At 46.3% G+C, this 26,000-nt stretch overlaps 1 protein-coding gene across 1 annotated transcript; it reads right to left on the bottom strand.

The window, feature by feature from the left end:
* Positions 1-2,126: 2,126 nt before the first annotated feature.
* On the bottom strand, positions 2,127-25,450 carry LOC135914831 (uncharacterized). The gene is made up of 3 exons (XM_065447753.2): positions 23,834-25,450; positions 18,030-18,173; positions 2,127-3,355 (listed from the first exon to the last, which is right to left on the bottom strand). The coding sequence occupies exons 1-3, from the start codon at positions 25,139-25,141 to the stop codon at positions 3,053-3,055; spliced, it is 1,755 nt and encodes a 584-aa protein (XP_065303825.1). The 5' UTR covers positions 25,142-25,450; the 3' UTR covers positions 2,127-3,052.
* Between the last annotated feature and the right edge of the window lie 550 nt (positions 25,451-26,000).

Genomic DNA, 26,000 nt, shown 5'->3' with positions numbered 1-26,000 from the left:
TGAGGCCACTTGGGGCTCTGACCTTGGGCACAAGTTCTGCAGCTCTTTCTGTACGACCACTCTGATCCGTTTAGCGCAGATAATTGGCGGCTAGCGCTTGACCATCGGCGCAGTTGCTTGTCAGCGCACGGTGGTTGTATTGCGCGTTTCAAGCGTCTCCTCGATCGCTGGGGCTCCCGAAACAAATTCAGCGACAATATTGAGAGGGTTGCATATCAATCCATTGAATAGTTGTTATTTAACACCTGCAGCAAGAACCGAACCTTCTTTTTCTTCAGAGATGTCCGGGTCGGTGTGGCGGAAGAGGCAAGTCATTTCCTCCGCAAAGATAGCGATTTTCTCGTTCACCAGCTGCTTGCAGGTTTTTAGTAGAGCTTGGGCTCGCTCTTTGCGCAGGATGCTCGTGAAGGTCTGCAGGAAGCCTTTGCGGAACAGGTCCCACGTAGTCAGGGTCAATTCTCGGTTCTCCAACCATGCCCTGGCACCGTTTTTTAAGGCGAAGTACACATGCCGCAGCTTGTCGTCGGAGTTCCCTTTGTTGAATGCAGCGAGCCATTCGTATGTTTTGAGCCAGTTATCCGGGTATTCAAATGATGATCCACGGAAGGTCGGTGGCTCCCTGGGCTGTCGCAGGCTGATGGGGGACCCTGGGGCTGCCATTGGAATTGCTGACTTGGCCACGATCTGTTTGGTTGTCTCAGCTAGAAATCCGTGTTGCGAAGGCAGGTGTTCTAGCCTGCGGCTTGTTGGATGGCTTGGGACGACGTTGGTGTTTTCTTCGCGGCCCGGCCTTTGGTGACGGCTAGTCGGTGGCGTCCAGTACATGAACGCAAATCACCTCCACCGGGTGTCACGTGGTAGTGACGGTCAAGAATACAGTAGGAAAACTAAATGGCGAAACAAACTCTTTATTTGGCGAACCTGGGCCCAGGAAAACAGGCTGCACTCAAAGCAGAACGACAGCGGTGAACACTATCGGCGATCGTCGAAAGCAAATGTGATCAGCAGGTCAAGCGCGTCCGATTTTATACATGAGTCATCGAACGTTGCAGAGTAAACCCTGGTGGTCGCGTGTCTTCCAGAAAGTACTACACAATTCGAGTCACGCATACAGTCAGATTACACATGGTTCGGTGACAACAGACAGCGGATACTACCATCGATAATATTCGAGAAACTTCCGATACATGCGGGGGCGTCCTGCGCCGAGCGATAACGTTTATTGGACTGAAAAGTGGTCAGCCCTGAAAGATGAACATGCACACGTGTCACTATATAAATGACAACACGAGCCATAGAGTGACTAGTTAAAACTTCATGGATGTTTCTTAATAAGTCTGTTATTCATAACCATTTGTCGCGCAATGTTCGCCTTCTCCAGCAATCCAGCTTGTTTAAAAATGTGGGATATGCCTCGGGAAGCTTAAATAAAATTGTGTGGAGTTGAAAAAATAAAGATACTGCGTATGTAGACGCTTCAATTGTGATTTGTTTTCTTTACACAAACGGAGTAGGGCTCATTGACACTACTTAATCGGTTCGCGCGTCAGCTGCCAAGGTGGCGGACGTTCGCTTTCACGACTAAAGAATAAAATTATCCTAGTGTCTTGTGCAAGCTTGTTTAACTTTGCATGACTGCGAGGACAGGCAGTGGAAACCTTTAGGTTTCCCATAAGGTTTCATTGCGGTGCTGCAGTCGCCGACTCACCTTAGGAAGAAAAGGCACTACGTGGACTTTCTTTCCTCTAGAACTGTGCAGGGTTTTAGGAAAGCGAATACAGCGGAGTTGAACGAATAACATAACATATACCACAACACGACAAAAACAATTTCTAGCGTGAGCATGCCGTCTGTCTCCGTAGATTGTCTATATATTCAACACCAAGTATTGAATTGGGATGTTTAACTTCCAGCAACTGTTCATTGCTATATGAGGGTGCCATACCGAAGGCCTCCTAGCCAATTGCCACCAGCTGTGGTCCTCGAAAGTGCGTCTAGATCTATGTGCACGACCACTGTTACATTTCACCTTCACGAAAATATGGCGGCACCCGCCGGTCGGGACTGAATGCGGCCCTCGTGCACGACAGCCAAACGACATAGCCACTAAGGTACCATGGCGGGTATATTTACCACTATAGATATGCGACTATGCACTTAGAAATCCACATGGAGCAATCCGCATACTGAACTGCCGAATGTGTCAGAGCATGCATTTTAAATGCTTAGATGGATGTGGGTTTGTATGGATATGTTGGGAACTACGTATAGTAAAAAAGTGATACTATGGTACTGCGGATCAACCTCGCAAGACAGATCAAAGTAGTTGTACATTTCTTTTCATAAAATGACACCTTTACACACGAGCGTTCTGTGTCCCTGCTAAATGGAAGTGTCTTTATGAATGCAACACTTCTCATGAGTACATGGTACCTACAGAAAGGTCAAATGCAATATTTATATGGTTACTCCGTACCGGCGTCAGAACATAAAATGCTATAAAATATTGTAGTGCACTTTTGAAGAAAGAAGAGCATTGTCGTCATGAACTTGAGATCATTTAAAATAGTAAAAGCCAAAATTGAAAAGCCTCATTCCAGGTCCGATGATGTTCGCGTACGTCAAGCAACAGTGGAGCCGTAGTCATTGCCACACCAATGAATCCATACACGTTACGTATTCTTGGGCGGCAACTTCGTCGACATTAAACAAAGTACGTCTAAGTTCACAAATAAGTCTGGCAACTGTGAATCACACAAACATACCACCAAAAGCAGCGCTAATGCAAATCAAGACCTGAGTGTTCAGTGCAAGTTGACGTTGGTAGGCCAGAACTAACTTGCATTGCAATGTCTCCCCGTGCAGGATATAATGTCTTTCCACGTGTGTCGCATCTCTCAACCTGCCCATGTAAACCCAATTCGAACTGAATTGTTCACGTCAAAGGCTCCAACTGTCGTTCTCGGAGATCGTGGTTCACGCGAGCACTGTTCTGCGAACGGGAGCAATAGCACAGAAGTGCACCACTTCAGTGCAGCTGTCGCGTCCAGCCCTACAGAGTTGCCCTGAAGCCGCGGTTGCGTGGCTTGGCGAGTCCTATGAAGGTGGCTGTGGAGCACAGAACACAGGGGCTCTCCTCAACTAGGACGCTGTTCTGACGCTCGTCGTCACGCCGCATCCACGTGATCCGTTTCTCGAGGTCGTCATCCTTGTCCCGATAATGGGCGTGGAAGCAGCGTAAGTGCGGAAGCGTGGAGACAAGCTCCGTGACGTGCATATCGACGACGTGACTCTCCACAAGAGCAGTAGACACCAGGCACAAGTACTCCAGGAACTGGACCCGGCGAATGTTAGTCTGTAATGGAAAATTGTACAACCTGTAGTCTTATTTCAAGTTTACCACTCCTAGCGAATGAGTCGTTGAAAAAAAACCACGAAAAAGAGATTGATCATAAGCTCTTTAATGAAATGCAGCGAATTTTTCTGCCTATATGTAGCTCCCTACATGCTAGTCGGCGCAAGCAAAGGGATCGAGGGCGGGGAAGCTACCAAGGCAACATAACGCACAGATGATTAGGATATGTACATTTCAGGCAAAGATAATTGTGCGTGAAAAAGGTAACCTTGTCCATTGAGCAACGCTCTAAGAGGAACGGAAATTTAAAAAAAAATCACCGCCCAAGGATCTCGTTTACATGGTTAAACAGCGAAGGTGAAAGGTGCAGCCCCGGTGTTCATCAGTGGGTTCAATAAACGGTCGCTTGGTAGCATGCCGGATCCTCGCTACTTAGTTGCCGCTTGCGCTCGGCTGCACGGGCCTGTTCATATGCCCGGGCTGCAGCATGGGCATGGCGAAGACGAGTTCGTTCCCGGTTCTACTCGGGGTGTTGCTGATCGAAAGCTGAGCTCTTGAGCAGCACGTATGACGCGTGCCCTACCCATTTCCGAACCGAAGAGAAACTGCTGCGCGCGCGCTCGGCTCCGACGCAGAGCCACGTCGCTACTGGCACAGCCAATCGCCCGCCACTCTGTTTTTCGCCCATGACGTTGCAGTTTTCGGTGTACAGATGACGGACGGACGAATCGGCTAGTCATATACAGCTGCGCTGTAAAAATTCACCGACGATTACGCTATTCCCTCATGCCAAATTTGAGTGTAGCTCTACACGTGCTTTCATTCCGCAATATATTAGCTGGCGCAGACACTGTGTCATGCGGAACGCTGGAAATGGCGCGAAGTGTGGCGCGACGGCCTTGCCAATCGGGAGGTCGTGAGAGGCAGCGCCTGGGTGACGCGTGGGCGCGATTCACTGCATCCACCGCAAACAGATGTGCTGATACAATGCTTTGTTTCCGTATATGGTATTCCGTATTCCGTATATGGGAGATGACGGCGCGCCACTCTGGCTCCCACTCATAGCGGTCGTCGCCGCGGAGCCCGCCTTGCACGGCACTACGGTTTTTTTCTCACGTTCGCGCCATACCCTCCCTCTCCGTTTTCATCCCTCGCGCTCTGTTCGCTATCGCTGTTCCGCTACCGCCGCTCAAAGCAGGAGTGGGCGCCTGAGAGCTGCGCGCTCAAACCAAATATCTGCGGTTTTACATGCGAAAAGTATGGACTGATTATGAGGCACGTCGTAGTGAGAGCCTCCGAATTAATTTTAACTACCTAGAGTACGTTATTGTGCACCGAAATGCAGGTAAATGAGCATGTTTGCTGTTCGCCACCATCACGATGGGCCGCCGCGGCTACGATCGAATCCGCGACATCGAACTCTATAGTGCAATGCCATAGCCACTTAGCCTACCATGTGGGGGGGGGGGGGGGGTGAAACGAAAGTTTAAAGCTTCACGTATGCCTAACGGAGAAGGCATAGAGCCTAGTGTGCTTCTTAGCTTCTAGAATCAACGCATCTGTCGCGTGTCAATACTCTTTAAATGCGCTTAAAGCGGTTAAATGCGACAGCGTTTCGTTGCCTAGCACCCTATCCAAGTTTGAACCAGAATGGGCTTCTAGCTTTTATGGATATCTCCCCACTGATGGCACCGCAGTGATGTATGATAGATAGGGTAGATTTGGGGCAGCACGAAAAAACTAAAAACGAGGCAGCATAGGGAGACAGGGAGTGGACGTCCTTCGAAATATGCGAGATGCAGACGATAACCTGCATTCCTGCTTAGAAAAATGACTGACAAAAGTAAATAAAGAGACATGGGTGCCTAAGCTTTTTTTTTATATATCTATGTAGAGAAATTATCGAGCCAAATGGGATAAAAGAACCAAAAAACTGACAAGAGAATGTTAAACTCGAACCGTGAACAGTGACGCAAAAAATGAGTTCAGAGGAAGTTACCAGCATTATGCATAAACCTCCATATTGTGAAAAATCAGATGGCGCTACAGTCGCTATCGTATCACGTTGACGACTGGCCACCGCAGTTCACGTCGAGGTCATCCGTTAGGCCTAGCCACCGCGACGCAGTGAGTTACGTGGATTAGATTCTTTCGCTGGTGCATTTGGTGCAGAAGCTGATGTATGCACACATCAAAGCTTCCGGGAATCTCCACGCATGAATTGAAATTTGCCACGTTCGTCATTCCCCCAAGCATGAATGAAAGCGTTATTCCCGTGACGCTTTTGCCACCAGTGTCAATTTAAACGCTAAAACTAGAAAAGGTTAACTGGAAAACACCTTACGCAGGAATGCATTAATGTCTGGTGTCGCACTACAAAATCTCCCGCTAAGCGTTCTGAAGTCTCTTAACTACCCTGCATAAAACGAAGCCCGAAAGTGCCATACACGCAAGCAATCGCTGAAACTACAAAATAAGTAAGCATTCCCAGCGCATCTGTGGTAATCGGTGATAAGCGAAGCTTTCACTTAAACTTACGAAAATGTTCAAGAAAACATTATGTACACGTAACGCTAGTGCCGCAAACGTCTGGGCGAAATGACATTTGCAGCGGAACGTTTATGCAGATGCTACACAATTGCTCAAACGTTTCGATGTACAGGGGCCGCGTGCGTATCAGAGTGACATCAATGTACATGAAATTTATTATGTAGCACCCGTGTCTGTTCTTTTTTACATCACATCCCTTACACGATTCGTATATCAGTTTTTTTACGCTCGGCAGCGTCAGTAGTCGCCGGTATTCCGCTAGAGGCTTATTTCAGAGCTCCGTTTCTTCCACAGAAAACGCACCGTCTGGCCACAGTTTTCACGTTCACTTCCGCCTCCACACTCAGCTGCGTCTCTTGCCTGCTTCTCTACTGCCGACTTTCTCACCTCTTGCTTGCATGCTTGCCTCTTTGGGCCCAGTGTACCAAGTTTTCTACTAAGCAAGGCAGCAGCAACCAGCACCCACAAAGTGGACGGTAGAGTAAAAGAAAGCGTCACTTTAAAATGCGCGGGTCACTCCATTGAGACCTATGTGATCCTAAATTTATGCTCACAGTTAGCACATCGCAGGTAGATAACGCAATAATATGCTGAAACAATTGCAAAATTTTCCATGTTAATGATTTGCAAGGCTCCTTTTCCAACGGAGCTGTATATGGCGAGGGTACCATAGAATTTTCATGTCAGCACACAAGAAAGCATCATTATCAATAACTCATGCCCCCGTAAGCAAGCGAAAAATGCAATGGCTCATAGCCCCGTATGGCAGATGCTACAAGAAATCAGCAAATTGGAGCGAACAGTGATTATGCTATTTGTAATCGCGCATACAACGTGCAGAACAGCATGTCCAAAACTCATCAATGGCTCATACCCCCGTAAGCAAGCAAAATGCAATGGCTGATAGCCCCGTAAGGTTCATCACTAATCACTTTGCTTGGGTTAGTTGCTGCAATTACTACCCCTGTGGTAGCTGTCCGTAATTTCAATTCGTATGTGTCACGAGCGAAAACAGTGTGCCTTACGTGTTTCGCGTTACAGACATATCGCTTCCGATGCCACACTGATCCGGCTCAACCGATCATCACGCGGCGTACGCGCAGCGATTTGGCATTATCAAAGCATTTGTTTGCAGTTGCGAGTATGCCGATCAGTGTATATCACAGCGACCACAAAGCCATTGTGACCGTCGCTACTAAGTGACAATTAGTGATGCAATAAAATGTTTACTAGAAGTATTCTTACCACAATGTTTACAGCTCCGCTGGTCATCTAGGTTCGCAGGGCCGAATGGTCTTGAAATGTTTTTGCCGAACTACTCAGCGCTAAAACCCCCGCCCAGCAAAGATAAATTTATACTCTACGAGTAAAGGGGGAAAATACTGTTCCTGGCGAGGGAGTACAACCGAGTGTATAAGTTTTTCGAAGTAATTCCCTGAAAGCCTTGCTGCTTGCGCTTTTTTCCTTAGAGAGGAAGAAACGTAGCCCGCGAAAATATTTCTTAGTTGAAAAGCCGTCTTAGATTTAGATTATGGAGTTTTACGTGCCAAAACCACTCTCTGATTATGAGGCATGCCGTAGTGGAGGACTCCGGAAATTTTGACCACCTAGGGTTATTTAACGTGTACCTAAATCTAAGTACACGGGTGTTTTCGCATTTCGCCCCCATCCAAATGCGGCCGCCGTGACCGGGATTCGATCCCGCGACCTCGTGCTCAGCAGCCTAACACCATAGCCACTGAGCAACCACGGCAGGGTGAAAAGCCGTCTTGCAGTGCGGCCGAGTTAGGGAAAGCTTGCACATTGCTCCATTACCTGCCAGGTACACAGCTGTACATGCTGTCCTGCCCATCAGAAAAACGCAATGACGACACACATTGTAGCCAAGCTACGTGCCATTCGCTCGCGGTTACGAGAGTGACAAATCCTGATGCTATTTTTTCGTTGTGCAGAAATGAGCTAAGTCATTAAGTTAGGGTCTAGGGTGCTTATCAAGGGACAAATTTAGGTTCTCAGCTTGCACCGTGCAATCTGTTAAGTTTTAACCTACGGCATCGCTTGAAATCGCAGTAGTGCTGCTCCCTTTGTTGTCACCAATTATATAATATATGGGTCAGTGAGTTTTTTTTTTATTCGGGTTCCTGTGCGTCTTAACTTCACTATGAAAATAATCATAAGCACAAAAGCCGGTTTTGAGAAGCTACCGCAACAGTGACTTATCGTTGATGGTCATCTGGTCGGTCACTGTTCGGTTTCACACGCCTAAATACACTTTCGCGAATTGTCTTTGCTCAAGCGCACGCCCAAAGTAGACGGCGAGCGTCCGCTGCAGACGTAGGAGGCGAGCACTTCGGAAACTCGGCATCTTAATGACATGGTCCACCCCAGGTCCAAGCGATGGCTAGTGTAAGGGCCGCCCCGGCCCGAAGTCTCCACAGATATACTTACTCCACCCGAGAAAGATTGTGAGAAAGGAGGCAGACACACGCGAGGATGAGTGCACACGTGTTGACCGGAGGATAGATTTCCAGGCAAAGAGAACAGAACGGAGGTCAGAGGGAAGGGAAAGAGGAAGTACGGGTGTCGAGAAAGAGGGAGCAATGCGGTCCACAAGGTCATTGTTGTGGTCATGACCGTGTGCAGTAACCCAGTGACCCAGTGGACAGTAATGTCCACACATGTGAAACTGCGAATTTTGTCTATATGCTCACAAATACGGAATGTTCTTGTTACTTGATTAAGTTGCTTAATTGCGCCTAGGCTGTCAGTACGGATATGAGCTCCGTTGATGCAATTTGAATAATAAAGGGCCAGGAAAGTTCTTTGCATAGCTGCGGTTGACTTGGATCTCAGAGTTTGTTGGACTCGAGAAAACTATTTGTCCTCCATTTGGGTTAACCTTCTCGTCCGTTGACATGGGTGAGCGATATCATTGGCACCCCACATGACGTTACCGTGACTATACTTCAACCCTGTCGCAGCTCTAAATTTATTTTTGAAGGTATATACAGGGTGTCCCACGTAACTTGCCAAAAACTTCAAAATGTGCGAGTGCCACGTACCTGAATGGAACCTAGGTAATGTTTGCCTAAGTTAGACTTTTTTTTATATTTCACCTAATCGCCCAGCGCGGCGGCTTAGCGGCTATGGTGTTGCGCTGCTCAGCACGGTAGCGAGATCAAATACCAACTGCGGCGGCCGCATTTCCACGGGGGCGAAATGCAAAAAACGCCCGTCTCCTGGCCGTGCATTGTGGGCACGTTAAACAGCCCCTCGTGGTCAAAATGAATCCGGAGTCCACGGCGTGCCTCATAATCAAATCGTGGTTTTGGAGCATAAACGCAAGAATTCATTCAATCATTTCGTTTAAATATATAATGAACTCTTAATGATTTCATTTTCAAATATTATATTCAGAGCAAAATTCTCAATCGAAATTATACGCCATCATGAAAAATTCAAGATCCATCTTTGTTTCTCTATACGTACTAGATGAAGTTGCTGCTAGTTAGTTGTACGTGTTGAATGCTTTCAGCAGTGAAATAAGACGCTCGGACACAAGGATGAAGACGATACTGGGCTATGCAGTTTTTTTAAGACCATATGCGAACAATTTTGAAATCGCCTGTTACATATAACATAATTGTAGACCTTGAGCTGGAATACTTGTTGTGAACACAATTCTTGCACAATAACTCGAAATAAATAACTGAATTAAATTTCACTATGTTCCACCTAATTACTTTACAGCACGTATTTCAAATGATAAACTTCAGCCGGCACATTTTCAAGTCATATCCACGTATAACGAATTTAGAGGATGGCACCAGTTTTTAGATGACATAGTCCCACCAGGTTATCGGTTATATCGGCGGGACCGAGGATCTAGAGGGGGTGGTGTTGCTGTGGTTGTTAAATCCTTTGTCGATGTTGACGTAGAAAGCCAGACTGCTGCGCATGAAAGCCTTTTTTTGAAAATCAAAGTGAAGGAAACGGCTTTTTATTTGTGTGCAGTTTATCGTGCTCCAGACACTGATGAAAGCTTTTTGAGTAAATTGTATGACCGTTTGTTGTTGTTACGAAATAAGAATGTTATTGTAACGGGTGACTTTAATTTGCCTTTATTAAATTGGAACAATCTGTCTTTTGGATTATTGCATACGAGCGATAGAATCCTTGATGTTATGCTTGCTCTTGGTCTTGACCAAATAGTTACTGAATGTACTCGCGGAACATCAATTCTTGACTTGCTGTTCATTAGTGAAGGATTTAGACAAGGAACTGTTACGATTGAACCCGGCATATCTGACCATAAGTTAATTTCTTTTTCCTGGAAGGTCGAAAAATCAAAAACACGTGCGCTTGATGTCGCTACAGTTAAGGAATTTAGTAGAGCTGACGATGTGGCGATTATTGACTATATTGAAGAAAATAGTGGGATCACATGTGATGATGTGGAAAGCTCTTGGCAAAGGTTCGCTAATGTGCTTAGGCATTGCATTAAAAAATACGTTCCAAACAGAAAAATACTTAAAAAGCGGAAACATCCATGGATTGCTCGTGAAATTATACACATTAAGCGTAGACTTAAGAGATATCGTAAGAAGCAGGGGACGTCAACGCCACTGTTTATAGAAATCAAACGTGACCTATTATCAAAGGTGAGCTGCGCCAGGACTAAATATTTTACACACACATTAGCAGAGTTTCTAAAGACTGATCCGCAGAAATTTTGGCAGCATTTGAGTAAACCCAAAGATGCACTTACTAAAATAAAAGTTAGGGACAAGATTATCACTGATGCTGCCGAAATAGCCGAGAATTTCAATCAGTATTTCTACGAGGTGTTTTCAGAATTAGATGAATATGAAATAAAAGCAGTGGCTGCACCAGAGGATGGCATTGAAGTAACTCGTGAGGGTGTTCTGGCGATGCTCTTGAAACTGGACACTAAAAAATCCGCTAGACCCGATGGTCTTCCGAATGTATTTTTGAGGCGTTACGCAGAACAAATATCAGGCTGCCTCACAGACATCTTTAAACTCTCATTAGCAAACGGAAAAATTCCTTCACAATGGAAAATAGCACGGGTGGTTCCCGTATATAAAAAAAGTGATCGATTGTCTGTTTCAAATTATCGGCCTGTTTCCATAACATCCAGTTGCTGTAAGATGTTGGAGCATATTGTAGCCGGTTACCTGCGAAAGTTCCTCAGCGATCATAATCAGCACGGGTTTCGGCAGGGGTTATCCACAGTTACTCAGACTGTTTTGTCTGTGCATGAATTTGCGCGGGTGCTTGATATGTCCGGACAAACGGACGTCGTTTTCTTTGATTTTAGCAAGGCCTTCGATAAGGTGCCACATGGCAAACTTCTCTATAAGATGGAATGTACGGGGATACCATTTTTTATTATTCAATGGATTCAAGACTACCTTACAGACAGACGGCAATATGTGGAAATTAATAAGACCGCTTCTAGTGTTGTTAATGTTCATTCAGGAGTTCCTCAGGGAAGTGTGCTGGGACCTTTGTTGTTTTTAATATATGTAAATGATTTAGTTGCGGTTGTTCCTAAAGATGTCTCTGTTAAGTTGTTTGCAGACGACTGTGTTGTGTTTAAACAAATTTCATCCGAACATGACCACATCTCTGTTCAAAAAGCAGGTTTTGCTATTGAAGAATGGTGTCTGAAATGGGCTATGGTACTTAATAGTGAAAAAACTGTTCTTTTGCGTATAACTAGAAAAAAGTCTCCAATTTTGCTTCCTTACTTTCTTCGCGGCAACATGATTTTGGAAGTTGACAAATATAAATATTTAGGCATAACACTCGACAACAAGTTAAAATGGTCGGCTCACATTACTAATATTTCTACATCTGCATTTCGAAAGCTATGGGTTTTACGAAGAAAGCTAAAAACTGCCCCTGCACACATAAAAAATTGGCTTACGAAACTTGTGTGCGGTCTTTACTTGAATATGCTTCAGTAGTGTGGGACCCATACACAAAAAAAGATATAATGATCCTTGAAAAAGTCAATAGGAAAGCGGTTAGGTTTATATACGGAAAATACAAAAGGGAAGACTCTCCTTCGCAGTTAATGATCTCAAATAACATTCATACACTAGAAACCCGCAGAAAGATTAATAGATTGATATTCTTGAACAATAGTTTAACAGGAAAATATATGCTCCAGCTTCCAGAGTGCATTAAGCGTCCTCTAGTGAGAAGGACTCGGAGCGTTCATGAGCATTCACTTGCTCCCATCTTCGCCAAAACTAACAGCTTTAAGTACAGTTTTTTCCCTAGAACAGTACAAGATTGGAATTCGTTACCGGCATCTGTTTTTTCCTCACAAAATTTTTCTGAAGCGTTACATAGTCTACTTACCTGATATGTATGTTTTTGTGCTGCTAATATTGTATAATTTTATTCTTTGGTATCCGTATGCTGCTAATATTGTACAATTTTATTCTTTTGGTTTATTCTTTTGATATATGTGTGCTGCTAACATTGTATAAATTTTATTCTCTTGGTTATGTAACAATGTAAATTCATTCCTGCTAGGGCCAAGCAATGGCCTGCAGTATTCTGAAATAAATAAATAAATAAATAAATAAATAAATATGCACTGTCAAACTAGAGGTAACTAATGAGCTGTTGTTCTACTTTCTTTTTAAACAAAGATTCGTTTTATTCTGTGAAGCACAAAAATAAATGGAACGCCAACGTATAGGCTACTGTTGCGCACTTTGGGAATACATTTTTCAAAATTTGTGCCACTCTTATTTATTTTTAAATTGATACGTCGTGCAAACTCATAAGTACAATTCGTTATTTGAAATAAGTTCAAACAGTAATTTGTCAAAAATCGGAAATTGCGATAGGAATCATTAGGACACTCCAGGTGAGCTTCCACGATTGTCGTCGTGTGATGTTCCGTAGGAAGTCAACACTGCGATAAGATCTGGGGACGTATTCTGAAACGTTCGCCGCGGCGAAGTTTCGCACTGGCCACGCCTCCACCGTTGCGGCGCGCGCTGAATGGCTGCTTTGACAAAACCGGAAATGCACTTGCGCCACCTGAATTTCCGGTTTTGTCAAAGCAGCCATTCAGCGCGCGCCGCAACGGTGGAGGCGTGGCCAGTGCGAAACTTCGCCGCGGCGAACGTTTCAGAATACGTCCCCATATTGTGCCCCGCGGCGCAATGTGTTTTGCGTGCGAGGGAATGCGTGAGAAGGTGAGCCGAGAAGGATGGTGCACGACGCGCGACGCCTTCCCGTTCGCCCACTATTTTTGGGCGAATAGCGGGCCGAAGGGGGTAGGGATGCCGGTGAGCGAGCGAGTCCAATTCTAGCCCGGCTATGGCTATAGACCAGAACACTATAGTCACGAACCGGATGGTCTGAGCGCATACCCCGGAACCCAGCGGCCGGCCGCCATTTTCCCTGAGCTGCCAAGACGCGTTCGCATGCATGTAGCGTGTGTGTGTTACGGGTTGTTCAATGTGTATATATGTCCGTGCCCGCAACATCCAAGTATAGAACATCATCGAGGCATCGCTGCGTCATATATGTATTTGCAAATAGCCAGCGAAAACGAAGCAGATTGCAGAGCACCGTTTGCGACGAGCACGATGTACGTCGAGAGCTGTGCCGCTGTGGCATATTCAGCCGCGCATGTCCTTTTGTCTCTCTATGTGTGTACCTGTGCGTGTCTCTTTTGTCTATGTGTCTGTCTACGGATCTCAATTAGACAAAGGCCTGAGGTGGGCTTAGTACAGCGTATCTCGCCATAGAACACCGCACCTGATTCACAAGTAAATGCCGCGAAAGTGTTCGTACCGCTACACAGTTCTGACGCTCATGACACCCGAACTCATGCGTAACAGATTGAATTCCGTGCACTGGCATTAGGGGCCACAAAATTTCGCAATACCTTTCAGCAACTATTCGAAACTTTTGCGTGTGTAAGCTGGTCTGTGTTGCTTATCGTAGCTACTGGCCAGAGGGCAAGAGCGGCGATGTTTGTTAAAAAAGTATGCATAAATTGCACAGTAGATCCGACACGGCTGAACTAATGTTAATTCATTCTTCCATCGTCCCTAGACAAAAAACGGACACATCCAGGTATCCGGGCACGTCCGCTACGCTTACTCGAACCTACGGCACGCCGCCTGGTTTTAAGGTGCGGGCCGCGAGATTTTTCCAGGCACTACAACGCGGAAGTAAAGTATGTCGCGCACTGCAAGGTTTTTACTAGTTCATGACGTATCGTCAGACGTGCAAATAAAGGTGGAATAGCCGCAGAACCAATGTTCCCGCATGCAAAGGTGACGTGGATTTACCCGAACGCTCCGCTCCGCCTGCGGACGTTGCGCTTGCCACAGCCATTCCGATTTGCAGCACAATTTTGCCGAGAAGCTGAAGTTTACTAACTAAATTCGCTAGCTAAAATTGATGTCAAAGGGCACGCACCGCGTCTACCTGCGGTCGCCTCGCCTGGCAGCTGGGAGCCGTTGGAGGAGCAGGTGGCGTCAGTGCGCTTTGAAAATGGCGCCACTAAATTTTTTGTTGTGGTGTACACCACGGAGAAAGAATATTTAGGAATTGAAACACCCGCGGGCACGCGCGCGACCAGAGAATGTCACAAAAAATAGCGTGCGCAGACGGAGGCACATGCGCTTCATGCATGCTGCATAGAAAAAAAAAAGAAACAGCAGCTGCTTGGGCCGGCCACTCAGACGCGCTCACTTCGGCGGCACCCGTGTTTTCCGCTCAAAGCAAAACTACAACAAGGTGAAAGCAGGAGTGAACATTTCGACAAGACAAGTCCACTTGTCGAAACGTTGGCTCCTGCTTTGACCTTGTTCTTGTTTTGGTCATCGTAGAAAATTAGAGGGACACTCTTCTAAATTGAATGAGTCAGAGCCCTGGCCCGTTCCCAGTGGCTTTGAAAGCTGAGGTATACTTTGAGCTTTTCATGTTGCGTGCGCTCCTGCACGAACATTCCCTTTTGTTTTCTTTCAAAACAGCGAGCGTGGCGCTCTGGGGAACAACAGCACGCCGTGTTCTCAGAAACGTGACACACGCAACGGCTGGTACTCTTGTCCCGCGCGTCGTCTCACCACCTCGACGAGGCCCTTCTTTGCGTTTCGCGACGTTTTCTCGCAACCCCCGCAAATTTAAGCTGGCCTGGAAGACGAGCCTACGACGAATTCGTGTATGCTCGTACTTCCGTCATCGGTAATTGCTCGCATTTCCTATCATGGAAGCAATCAGGAGAGGACCAAAACGACAAATTACTTTCCATTGAGCGAACCTGATCACCGTGCTTCAATCAGCACCGTGTGGGAGTGAGCCTTAACTCATGGGCACGGAGGCGCGTCACCACCAAGGCTGCGTGCATCGACCGTGGCGTGCAGCCTTTCAAGTGACTTCAGTACAGACAAACTAGGCTACTGCTGTCCAAGAACTTACGCTCTTTAACTCGCCCTGTCTGGTAATAATTGTTCCTAGCCAGCAGGCGGGCAAAACCGTGCGTTGTCCATTAGCTGGGAGCACAGGCTGTGCTAATAGCAGCGAAGGAGCGTGAAGACATCACTATACCTTCTGGTGTATACTGCAGGCTTACTGCAGCAGGCTCCAATTTTTTAGCAAGACTCGGTCACGTGCCTCCATCGTCGGACTTCGTAGCTTATCGTAGATAGCAGAGTTTAAATGTGTGCCTAGTACTCTGTTTGGCGAATGGAATAAAAGAGCTCTCGGATACAATTGCTCTGAGAGGCGGAAGAGAAAGTTAGATGTATTTCCGAAGGTGTCGACTGCCTGTCAAGTAGAAAGCCGTGTTCACTTGGGGCAACGCTAGCGGTGAGCAAAACAATTCATTACCTCAGAAAGAACAATCTTTCTTTGCTGACTGCTGATAAGGAGGGTGGTTTCGTCGTGTTGCCCAAAACGATCTATCATGAAAAGGCTAAGCAGGCTATTGAAAAGAATTTTGTTCCCTTGGAAAGATCTGGCAGGAAAGTAAAAACAGAGGCTTTAAAACTGTGTGAAAAGATCATTTTGACAGGACTGCACAAGTCTGTAAAAGCTGCGAATATGCCGGGGGTGAACGTATTTTTTTTCTACGAAAACCCATAAAGAAGGCATGCCTCTCAGAGCAATTGTATCCGAGAAGGAAGCCTGGCAAGGTCTGCTATCAAAATACCTACAAAAGCATCTTAGCCAAATAGACGTAGAAGATACTTTTTGTGTGAGCAACTCAATAGATGTGATTGAATTTTTGGGTGAGCAAGATGGTGCTTCACGAGCCAATTTTGCTTTTTCAGTTGATATTGAGGAGCTCTTTTATTCCATTGCCCAAACAGAGTTAGACGCAGTAAAAAAGCGGATTGAAAGCGGAGGGGCTGTCTAGTTCCAAAATAACAGCGGGGTTTCCGTAAATGACTTTGTAGCATTAGTTGAGTGCTACCTCTCTTCCACCTACATTTGTTTTAACGACAAGTTGTTCGTGCAAGAAGATGGTATTTGCATAGGCTCCTGCATAGCTCCAATACTTAGCGAAATATTTTTAGGCCAATTTGACAACCACGTGGCAGCATGCATAAAAGAGGAAAAACGTGTTGTGAGGTGTTTTACATATGTCGATGATTTTATTGGGTTTGTGAATGTTGACAAGGAAAGCGAAAAACCACAGGTTGTAAAAAGTATTTTAGAAATTTTCGGTGATTGTTCTGGCAAACTAAGGTTCACGCATGAAGTGCCGATGAACGGGTGTCTCCAATTCCTCGAGCTGTGTTTGTACTTTGGCACAGGGGACATCTGCTAGTCGTATCAGCCACGCACAAAAAAGGAAATTTTAGCATATAATTCGGCTCGCTCAAAATTGGTTAAGAGGGGCATTGCAAAAAATTGCCTGCGTCGTGCTCTCGAAAAGTCTTGCCACCATAAAATTGAGGTTAGCTTGCAGAGGCAAGTGCTCCGGTTGCAGAACGCCGGTTTTCCGAAAGATATCGTGACGGCTGTGGCGGAATGCCTCCTGAAAGAAATCAGGGCAGGTGGAGGCCCTGGCGTGGCAGCAGAAAAAAAGCTGCAAGAAGCTGAAGCGTACAGCGATACCGTACGTGCACCAGCTATCGCACCGGCTGAGAAAAGTTCGAGAGAAGTGCGGCGTGGACGTGATGTTCACTGCCCTCGAAAAGCTAGTGCGCATGTGCAAAGCCGTAAACGAAAAGAAAAACCGGTCTGCGCCATAAAACATGCATGCAAGTTTGTACCCTGCATTGTTGGGGTCGCATACCGCATACCTCTCTTGCGGTAGATGCTACGTGGGGCAGTCTGGCCGCTGCCTAAATGAACGGCTACCAGAGCACCGAACGCTGGTAGATTCATTAGCGGGGGGCAGCCATTTGGCCATGCACTGTAAGCGATGCGGGTGCGCGCCTGCGTTTGATTCCACATGTGTGCTTGGTAGGGGAGGCACAAGGTGGGGGCGCGAAATTTGTGAGGCATATCACATTGACAGGGAAGGTGATACTGGGCCAGCACGACATCATTTGACTTGTCCAAAACAGAAATAATGTACTTACAGAATCGTTTGCCACATTGATTAGGTTGTGCTTGTACTGATTTAACCCTGTGTGCGCATGCACCACCGAAATGTTATTATGTGCCTTCTCTCGCTGTAAAACCTCAGTTGATGTTTAGCGCCCGTCCTGTCATCTTCTCTGTCTGTGTCCTTGTTATTTGCGCTAATCTTGATTAATGATGTCACACCAACTAGCCCAGCTTTCTGCCTTGAACAATTTTGTCATTGGCAGTTTTCATGTGATTATAATATTCCATAAATTGATTAATTAAACAACTAATTGCGTTATTAGGCGGCATGCAAAAAATAATCTCAGTATCTCCATGCGACGGCAAACAATATTACCTTGGTTCTGTCCAGCTACGTGGCATTTGCGTAACTTTAAGGTTTGACTGAAGTTACGTGGGGCACCCGGTAGACATTGCACAGAGTGGCCCTCATATTCAATAATCTTGCGGAGTGTGTTACAGCATAAGTGACCTAGCTGCCACTGTCGTGAGAGAACTCGCGTGGCCCAAAACGGCTTACCAACATGGACGTCGAACCGAACGGTAGGTCCTTGTCCTTGAGCACAAGGTAACGGAGTCTCCCGTTCTTGCTCAACACTTCTCCGATGTCCTGAAAGTCCGGGTGCGATGGCTGTATGCAGCTGGAGAGACGTAGTTCGACCACCTGAGAGTACAAGGGGGTTTGCAGTAAAGCAACGTGGAACGTGAAACAAACTTTAGAAGGGCACATGTTAAGCCAAACTAAGTCAGTGTGTAACGCTGTGTGGGTAGTCAATTGTATCGGAAACAGCTTTCGTAAGTGACACACACACACGTGTATATATATATATATATATATATATATATATATATATATATATATATATATATATATATATATATATATATATATATATATATATATATATATATATATATATATATATATATAATATATATATATATTTAAACTGTGCCGCGTCGTCTTAACTCAGATTTCACCACGTTCACCAATACCTATACGCACGCGGCAAGAGTAGGCGTGAAGCCCCTTACGCAGCTCGGCTCGTACTTAGCCCTGACAGCCGCCGCCGATGACCTCGAACGCGAAGCACCACGTCCACATCAACACACGATTTCCTCCGACACGCAGCGTATTTCGACAGAACTTCGGCCAGAAGAATGGCCGTGGATATTTGCCACTGTCGCACCCGTTCGCACAAACAAGGGGCTAAATTCTGCGTTATCCATAAAAGATCCTCATAACGCTCCAGAGCGCTTGCGTACGTAATTTATTGCCAATGTCCCAATCATTCATCAACTTACAGCTTTGCCTATATCACTCATTGCCTGTCCTTGGCTGCACCAAACAAAGAAGCCACCTTGTTTATTACAGCGACGGCACCAGATGAACACGGTGTATCACGCATGGATGGAAACAAACAAAAAAAAACGAGGGTCCATTAAGTATTTGTGATGATCCGATAGTTTCGTCATGAACACGAAAATTTCGGGACACATTTCATTTGTCATGCCCCGCATTTCTCAAAAACGTAAGCTTAATTTAACGTAGCGTTTTTTTTAAAGATTTGGTAACGTAGCTGAAAATTGCAGCGTGTCAACTTCAAAAATTTTCTAAAGGAAATTTTTACAAAAGCCGTACTTTGTCGCCGTGTGTTGAACACGGTAAACATAAAAATTCCAAAGTGTTCCTTTCAATTTCACTGAGCTTCATCTTTTGTGGCATTTGTAGTTACGCCGAGGCAGCTGTCTAAATTTTGCACCACTTCTAAAATGCTCCGAAGCAATTTTGTAAGTAATCTATAAAACCGGAAGTAACCCACAGTGTGAGCTTTGCATGCACATTACTCATAGGCTGCCGCTTAATTTCGTGAAATACATTTTAAAAAAAACATGTCATATAGTACGCGGAGGACACCGGAGAAACCAAGTACAGTCTTCGCATGACTCATGCAAATATTAAAAATGCAACGTTTCAACAAAAATTTACAATGCTTTTAATGTCTTAAAGATGAAAGTTTCGTCACACCTATATAATGCGCGCTTAAGATTCCCGCTAATTGCATTAAATTTGGCATCCTGTGAAGTTGTTTTAAGACCATTGAAAACATCGCAAACAGTGGCAGTGTGACACTTTGGAAGGCCTGAATAATATAAACAATCTACACAGCAAGATTCAACATTTGCCGTTTGTCACAACATGCGTCCTACTTAACGATATTTGAACTACGGGCCTCGCATAGTCAACAGAGGAGACCGCGGAAATGGACCAACGCAAAAAATGTGGCATAACGAGTATTTGGCAATTATTTTGAAAGTACATAATCATTCGGAAGAGTATAGGCTTGGGCTGGTTGGTAATACATAGTTACACTAGAAGCACAGCGCGGGAAGGATGACCGACGATCGACAAGCGCTAAGACAGGCTTAGCGCATGTCCTGTCGAGTCTTTGTCGATCGTCCTGCCCGCGCTGTGCTTCTAGTACCTAATCAACCTACACAATTCCAACTTTCGGTGCACCGTAGCCATACAGTGGCTTCTATTTACTGAAAATATGAATTATTTGCACTTTTTGTTCTCTCAGGCAAGCGGAGAAACTTTTGAAGTCTCTTACTTAATGCCTCTAAGCGGGCTGAAAACGAGGCTCAACAATATTCATTTAAGCCGCACCTCGCAACTTCTCTGCATATTGCTGCTCTGATATTCGCCACATTTTATGAAAATATCAATTTCGCGAGCTGTGTAGCTTTTTTCTGAAAACCGTGATAACTAGCACGTACGATTTTCGAGCGCTCGAACAGTCGCGTTAATAGCCTCGTTGTAAAATGAGGTGTTCAGACCAGGAATATGCGCTACCGCAATGATTAGTGGCTGCTCTTATCACGGCACCCTAGCCAGATTAACGGCGTTGTACCCCTATATGGGCTTTTCCTAATGTATGTCTTAAAAGCCAAGCGTCATCCAAATAAAAGTCACACGTAGTTCTCCATTTACCCATGCCTTTGTTCGATACTTGTGGGAAAGCCGGTTCTTTATTTTGCGAGGTACATTCAGTTGCTAAATAAATTAAAACAAGAGACGTCAGCCCAACAGCGATGGCTCAGAATGACCGAGAACAGGACGATTTATGCCGATAAGCTGATCGTCTTGTCACGATCTCAAAATTGGATGCCGTCGCGGTTGAATTAGCCACGGTGGTGCAACAATAGGTGTACACTACAGAAGCTGCAGTCGCAAAGCTAACTGCATCGGGACGAAAAGGTGACAATGCTACGACAGCGATTTGCCACTTCGAGGGCTACGCAAAGTAAATTTTAACGTCGCATAAGAGCTTAGTAGTGTAATTTGCTGGACCACTTAGTGCATGATGGCAGTAAAGTGGCTCCCAACTTGTGCTCGCGTCTCTATTTGCTGAAACTCCCTTTTCTGTCACATATGAGTACCCAAGGTCGATTGATATAGGTGAAATTTAGAATTAAAAGTGAGCCGATATCTATTGCCAGAGACATAACGTAGCCCAGCGTTATTGGTACACAAACTCAAGGTTATGGGTACACAAACACTAAACAAATGAAAACGTATGTGAAAAAAAAAGATTTGAAACGTTTCATCAGAATACTGACAAAAAAGTAACAATTTTCTTTGAAATAATGTTCGTGTGCTAAAAGAGCAAATGTTATTTTTTTATTCTACAATGTATTAGTTGGTTCTTGGTGACAATTACCCACCAGTGCTTCTGGAGCAAGTGATAGCTAATCTGTGCAAGCCTGCGTACAGCTATTATGCCATGTGGAATAACATTGCTCACTTGAACCACGCATCTTCGACCGTTTCTTATTTTTTAAATTTCCGTTAGTGTTTGTTTAAGGTGTGGCGTGCGCTTCACTTCAAATTTTGCGAGAGCTAGCGTACGGCATTCATTGGCGAAAGGTGCAAGTGCAGACTTTGTTATCGTGCATGTTCCTGCTATTGCATCCGACGGGCTGTCTCACCTTGACAATAAATGTAGCGAAGATACGTAGCGTTACGTTCGTTCACTCTCTGTAACGCAGGCTAAAATTAAGTTAAATTATGGGGTTTTACGTACCAAAACGACTATCTGATCATGAGGCACTGCGTAGTGGGGGGACTCTGGAATAATTTGGACCACCTGGGGTTCGCTAACGTGCACTTAAATCTAAGTGCACGGTTGTTTTCGCACTTCGCCCCCATTGAAATGCAGCCACAGTGGCGGGGTTTCGGTTTCGCGACCTCGCCTTTAGCAGAACAACACCACAGCCGTAACACAGGATCTGAGCGCCCCACAGGCAGCATAATTGGTAGGTTGAAATGTTGCCTAGACTTTAATAAGGAGCAACACTGTCTCGTCTGATAACTGCCAGGAGTCGCTTCTATTTCAGGGTGTGGCGCCATACTTGCATACAAAACTTCCCACGACGCACAGATAACGGTTGCAACACGCTATGTAAGCTTCGCCACCAGTTTAGATATACCTTCGCGGCCCATCAATCACTTATTTTTGTCTTGACGCGCTTCGGCGCTCTGCCAGTTCCGCGAGTCGCACGCTTCCGTTAATAAGTGCGGTATTATGAAGACTCAAAGCACACCAGGAATCAAGGTTATGCGAAGCTATTTGCACGCGTTTGCAGATGGCACAACGTATCCGTGTAGCGCAAGCAACTGTATGTGGAAGGAAAACGACAGTTATAATGGCGTGGCAACGACGACGATGACATGAACCGATATTCTACTCCAAAAAATAAACAAAGATACGTCACCGCCGCAAAAAAAGAAATACTGGAGGAGTTTCATATTATAAAGTTTATGCTGGTGAATGTGATGATTGAATCTATCTATGCCACGGAATATGCTTTCTTTAAGTCTTACCTGTAATTCGACACAGGTCACGTCACGTGCTTTCTAGTGCCTTCATTCTATAAGATACGCATGCGTCCTATTCATGTATAGGCGTCGGTTCGTGGGTATTCAAGCGAAGCTTTATTGCTACTGTCAATTCATCGTATGCGACATTTAAAGCGGGGCTTTATATGCATGAAGAAGTAGACGCAGCGCAAGGCACCCGCCAATCACAAGCTTTCGCCTGCCGCCGGAGGAGGAGGGAAAGGGTGTGATCGCGTGTTCGCAATGCCACGCGCCAACCGATTCCAACCAGTTCATGCCAGGCAGTCAGATGGGAAGCCATGTTTGGTTTGTTCTGCGCAAAAGCAGGCTGCGTTGCAGGAACGGCAGTGGGCCGCGCGTGGTGCGTTTGGCCGAAGAACAGGCGGCGTTTGATGAACGCCGCCGGGAACTCGCCTGAGAAAGGGCACGTCGTCGACGTGCCGCCTCGGTGTGAGGAAGCGCGAAGCCGAGGTGTTACGACAACAAAGAGGCGCGGATCCCGAGCTTCGCTTGTACCCCTCTTCACAGTAGTGCGAATTTTTCTTTGTTCACATCCGCATTCTTCGCTCCAGTTTTACTATCGCATATACGCACCGACTCATTACTACAACAAGCTTTGTGAAACCTTACAACTTGTTCGGCTATAACCTGGGTCGATCCTGAAGCCGGAGCATCAGGTCAACTCCCCCAATCTCGAAAACTGGACTGAAACATCGTCTCAAAGCGATAGCGTACCCGATGGGACGATGAAAGCAGCTCGCGCGCACACCGCTGCTCTCCGAAATTGTTGCTATGGGACGTGGCGCACACGCAAATCGATTCAAGTGGCATGATGTCGCACGAGAAGCGGCACGGTTGTTATTCACTTATCTTCCGGTCCCACTGGCTACTGCGTCAAGGGGACCGTTGGAAGAAATCACACATTTGGCAACGCAGTAACTCGCTTTTACCCCTTTAATAATGTTTTACGTTAAAGAACAGCACTATTGGGCTACGAGAGACGACGTGGTGAAGGGCACTGATTTTCAATTTGTACCCGTTCGCTACACCGACGCTTTCGTTTTGCATTTCTTTAAAAATGTATCCCTTGCCACGAACCTAGGGGCCAGTAGAACGTAAAGATACTTTTCCATATCATTTACTTATCGTGCTTCCTCAATGCTGAGAGCGGCAGTCTGGCTTCGTTATCACCGGGTTCCGCCGGCCGTAAGCAGTCAAGGACATCGAAGAAATATATTTGAGTGAAAGCAATCCTTAAATTAAACCGGCCCAGATATGCAGTCATGCTTATAGCATAACGCCATAGCCATTCAGCTACCGTGGAAAATGTCGTCCCGAAGTGAGCTGTATGTTATAAAACGCCATTAAACTATATGTATCGTTTTAAACTGGAAAACCTCGTAAATAAGGAAAGCAACCACCTCAGATCGCTCCAAGAAGCGTAGTGACGTCAGCGCTGGCACGTCGCTCAAAGTCAGCCGATGGAGCCCGCAACGGTACGATGGTACATCGTCGTGTAGTGCGGCCAGATCTTCCGCGTCAAAGCATAACTCCAGATTGCAGGTAGAGCATTCATCGAAGCGCCCCCGCCGGTCCAAGCGAATGTCCAGCTCTTCGAGGTTCCGGCAGAGCTGGGCGAGGCGGCGCAGCGCGAATGGATGGCGAAGCCCACAAGGCGGCGCCGAGAGCGCTTGCAGGAACCTCAACGCTCCGTCCTGGAGGACTTGCACCAGGTCGAGGCCCGGACCGAAGTGGAATGAGCTGACGTTCAGCTCGACGATGTGCTCGAGCACGGGAGTGAACTCTCGGAGAGCGTCCAAGTAGTCCCCTTCAGCCCTCGGATAAGTGGTGGACAAGGACTGCCCTGGGAATAAGACGAGACACATACAGCGGACCTGCGACCAGACATGTCCGTGGATAGCATCGCCGATTCTGCCGTTGACCAAGTCTTCGTCGTGCTCCACGACCAGCACCAACTGCGAGGGAAGGTTTCGGCACTCAGGTGCGGTTGCCAAGTCTTTTAACCGAGCGCAGCTGAACGACTCGCCAAAGTTCCAGTAAGTGACGTTGCCACAGGCAAAAGACCAAACCAAAAGATCAGCGGCCTCCCTAGGCACTTGCTGCATTGGTGAAGGAACCTCAGAGCTGAACGTGAAGGTTTCTAGAAAGGAACTGTCATCTATGATTTTCAGAATAGCCTGCACCACTTCCTTGAAGCTCCCGCTGAGAAGGTGTACATGCAAGCGTTGCATTAAGGGGAAATACGTCAGCAGCGACCGAAGCAGCCAGCAGTTGAGTCGGCCGTCCAATTCGACGTACACTCGGCGTACGGTCCGCACTTGGTGTCTTGGTTTCAGTCGTTGCAGTTCTCTAATCTCCCGGTCGAATTCGCCAGGCGGCGTCGCCAGTGTAAACTCGATGTGCTGCAGCTTCCAAAACCGTCTGCTCAAGGTCTGTATGAGTGAGCTCGGAATGAGTGGGCATGCGATGCAGCGAAGGCGCAGCACGTTGTGACACCAGCCTATATATTCGTGCACCCAGTATCGGTCGAGGATGACACAGTCTGTAAGGTCTAGTTCGAGAATCTGCGACGTCACGACGAGGTCTTGTAGCAGCGACTCGGCAAGCTCGCTTGCATTAGTATGGACAGGAGCGCGAAAGGTCATACCGGCGGTGCCCTGCATGGATTCGGTCCGAGGAGTACGCCTTTGTGGTCTGCTTGATGGCATGGTGGGGGCCTAAACGTGATCCTGGGCCGGTATATTGACCTCTCTAAGTGTGAACACTGAAGCCCGTGGCTTTCCGTACTGTCAGAGATTCGAAGCCGCCTAACGGTGCGACGATGAAGTTCAGTGCTTTTGCAGTATTAATGCGACGTGTTTACACCTCCCACGCACGCATCGCGTCAGCAGAGCAGACGCGCCGTGTGCTATCTCACATGATGAAAAAAATGCGCCTTTTCAGCTGATAATGTCCAATCGGGGAGCCAAATATTACGAAATACACCCTTCATACTACACGACAGTAGAATGAAACCTCATCTGGCCTTAGGCATTTGTTATAGTACTGCGAGCCACATGTACTATTCTTTCCAAGCAGTTCCTGCTTGGCAATAATATTTAAGATAGCCTGCTGTGCATTTCCCTGATTTCAGGCTTTCACAATAGCTCATGCGATGCCCCATGCGTGACGTGTAACTTGAGCACGTGCATGCACCTTTCATTTCACAAGAGGGTGCTCGATCTTTGACAGCCTTAAGAAACATTTGTCATAGCAAAGAAGTGCGCAGATGCCGCGCACGGTGGGAATCGGTAAAAGCGAAGCTTTCATGAATTGACAAGAGCAAATGGTACACTACCACAAGCGACGTGTTGCCGGTTTCAGTGACGAACGTGGGCCCCTGGCACCTCGCAGAGCAAGCGGTAGTTTCATTCATCATTAGCACGTGTAGCCACAGCGCGCAATACCATGTCAAACGCGTCCCCGAACTTCTATCTTTATCGTTAGCTATATAAAAGATGCGTCTGTTCACATTTTATAAGTATCGCTATGCGACGCGGCTAATGCCCCAACCGTCTCAATGTGTCT

The sequence above is a fragment of the Dermacentor albipictus genome, unplaced genomic scaffold (assembly GCF_038994185.2).
Source record: "Dermacentor albipictus isolate Rhodes 1998 colony unplaced genomic scaffold, USDA_Dalb.pri_finalv2 scaffold_25, whole genome shotgun sequence".
Classification (NCBI taxonomy): Eukaryota; Metazoa; Arthropoda; class Arachnida; order Ixodida; family Ixodidae; genus Dermacentor; species Dermacentor albipictus.
This window is presented reverse-complemented; position numbering and strand designations above follow the sequence as displayed.

What these genes read in the sequence shown, in the direction of transcription:
- LOC135914831 (XM_065447753.2), bottom strand. Translation starts at nt 25,141, where the DNA reads ATGCCATCAAGCAGACCACAAAGGCGTACTCCTCGGACCGAATCCATG. An exon ending in GCTTCTTGGAGCGATCTGAG is followed by an intron (nt 18,174 to 23,833) that starts GTGGTTGCTTTC and finishes TTGTACTCTCAG; the next exon opens with GTGGTCGAACTACGTCTCTC. An exon ending in TCGGTTCGACGTCCATGTTG is followed by an intron (nt 3,356 to 18,029) that starts GTAAGCCGTTTT and finishes TTTCCATTACAG; the next exon opens with ACTAACATTCGCCGGGTCCA.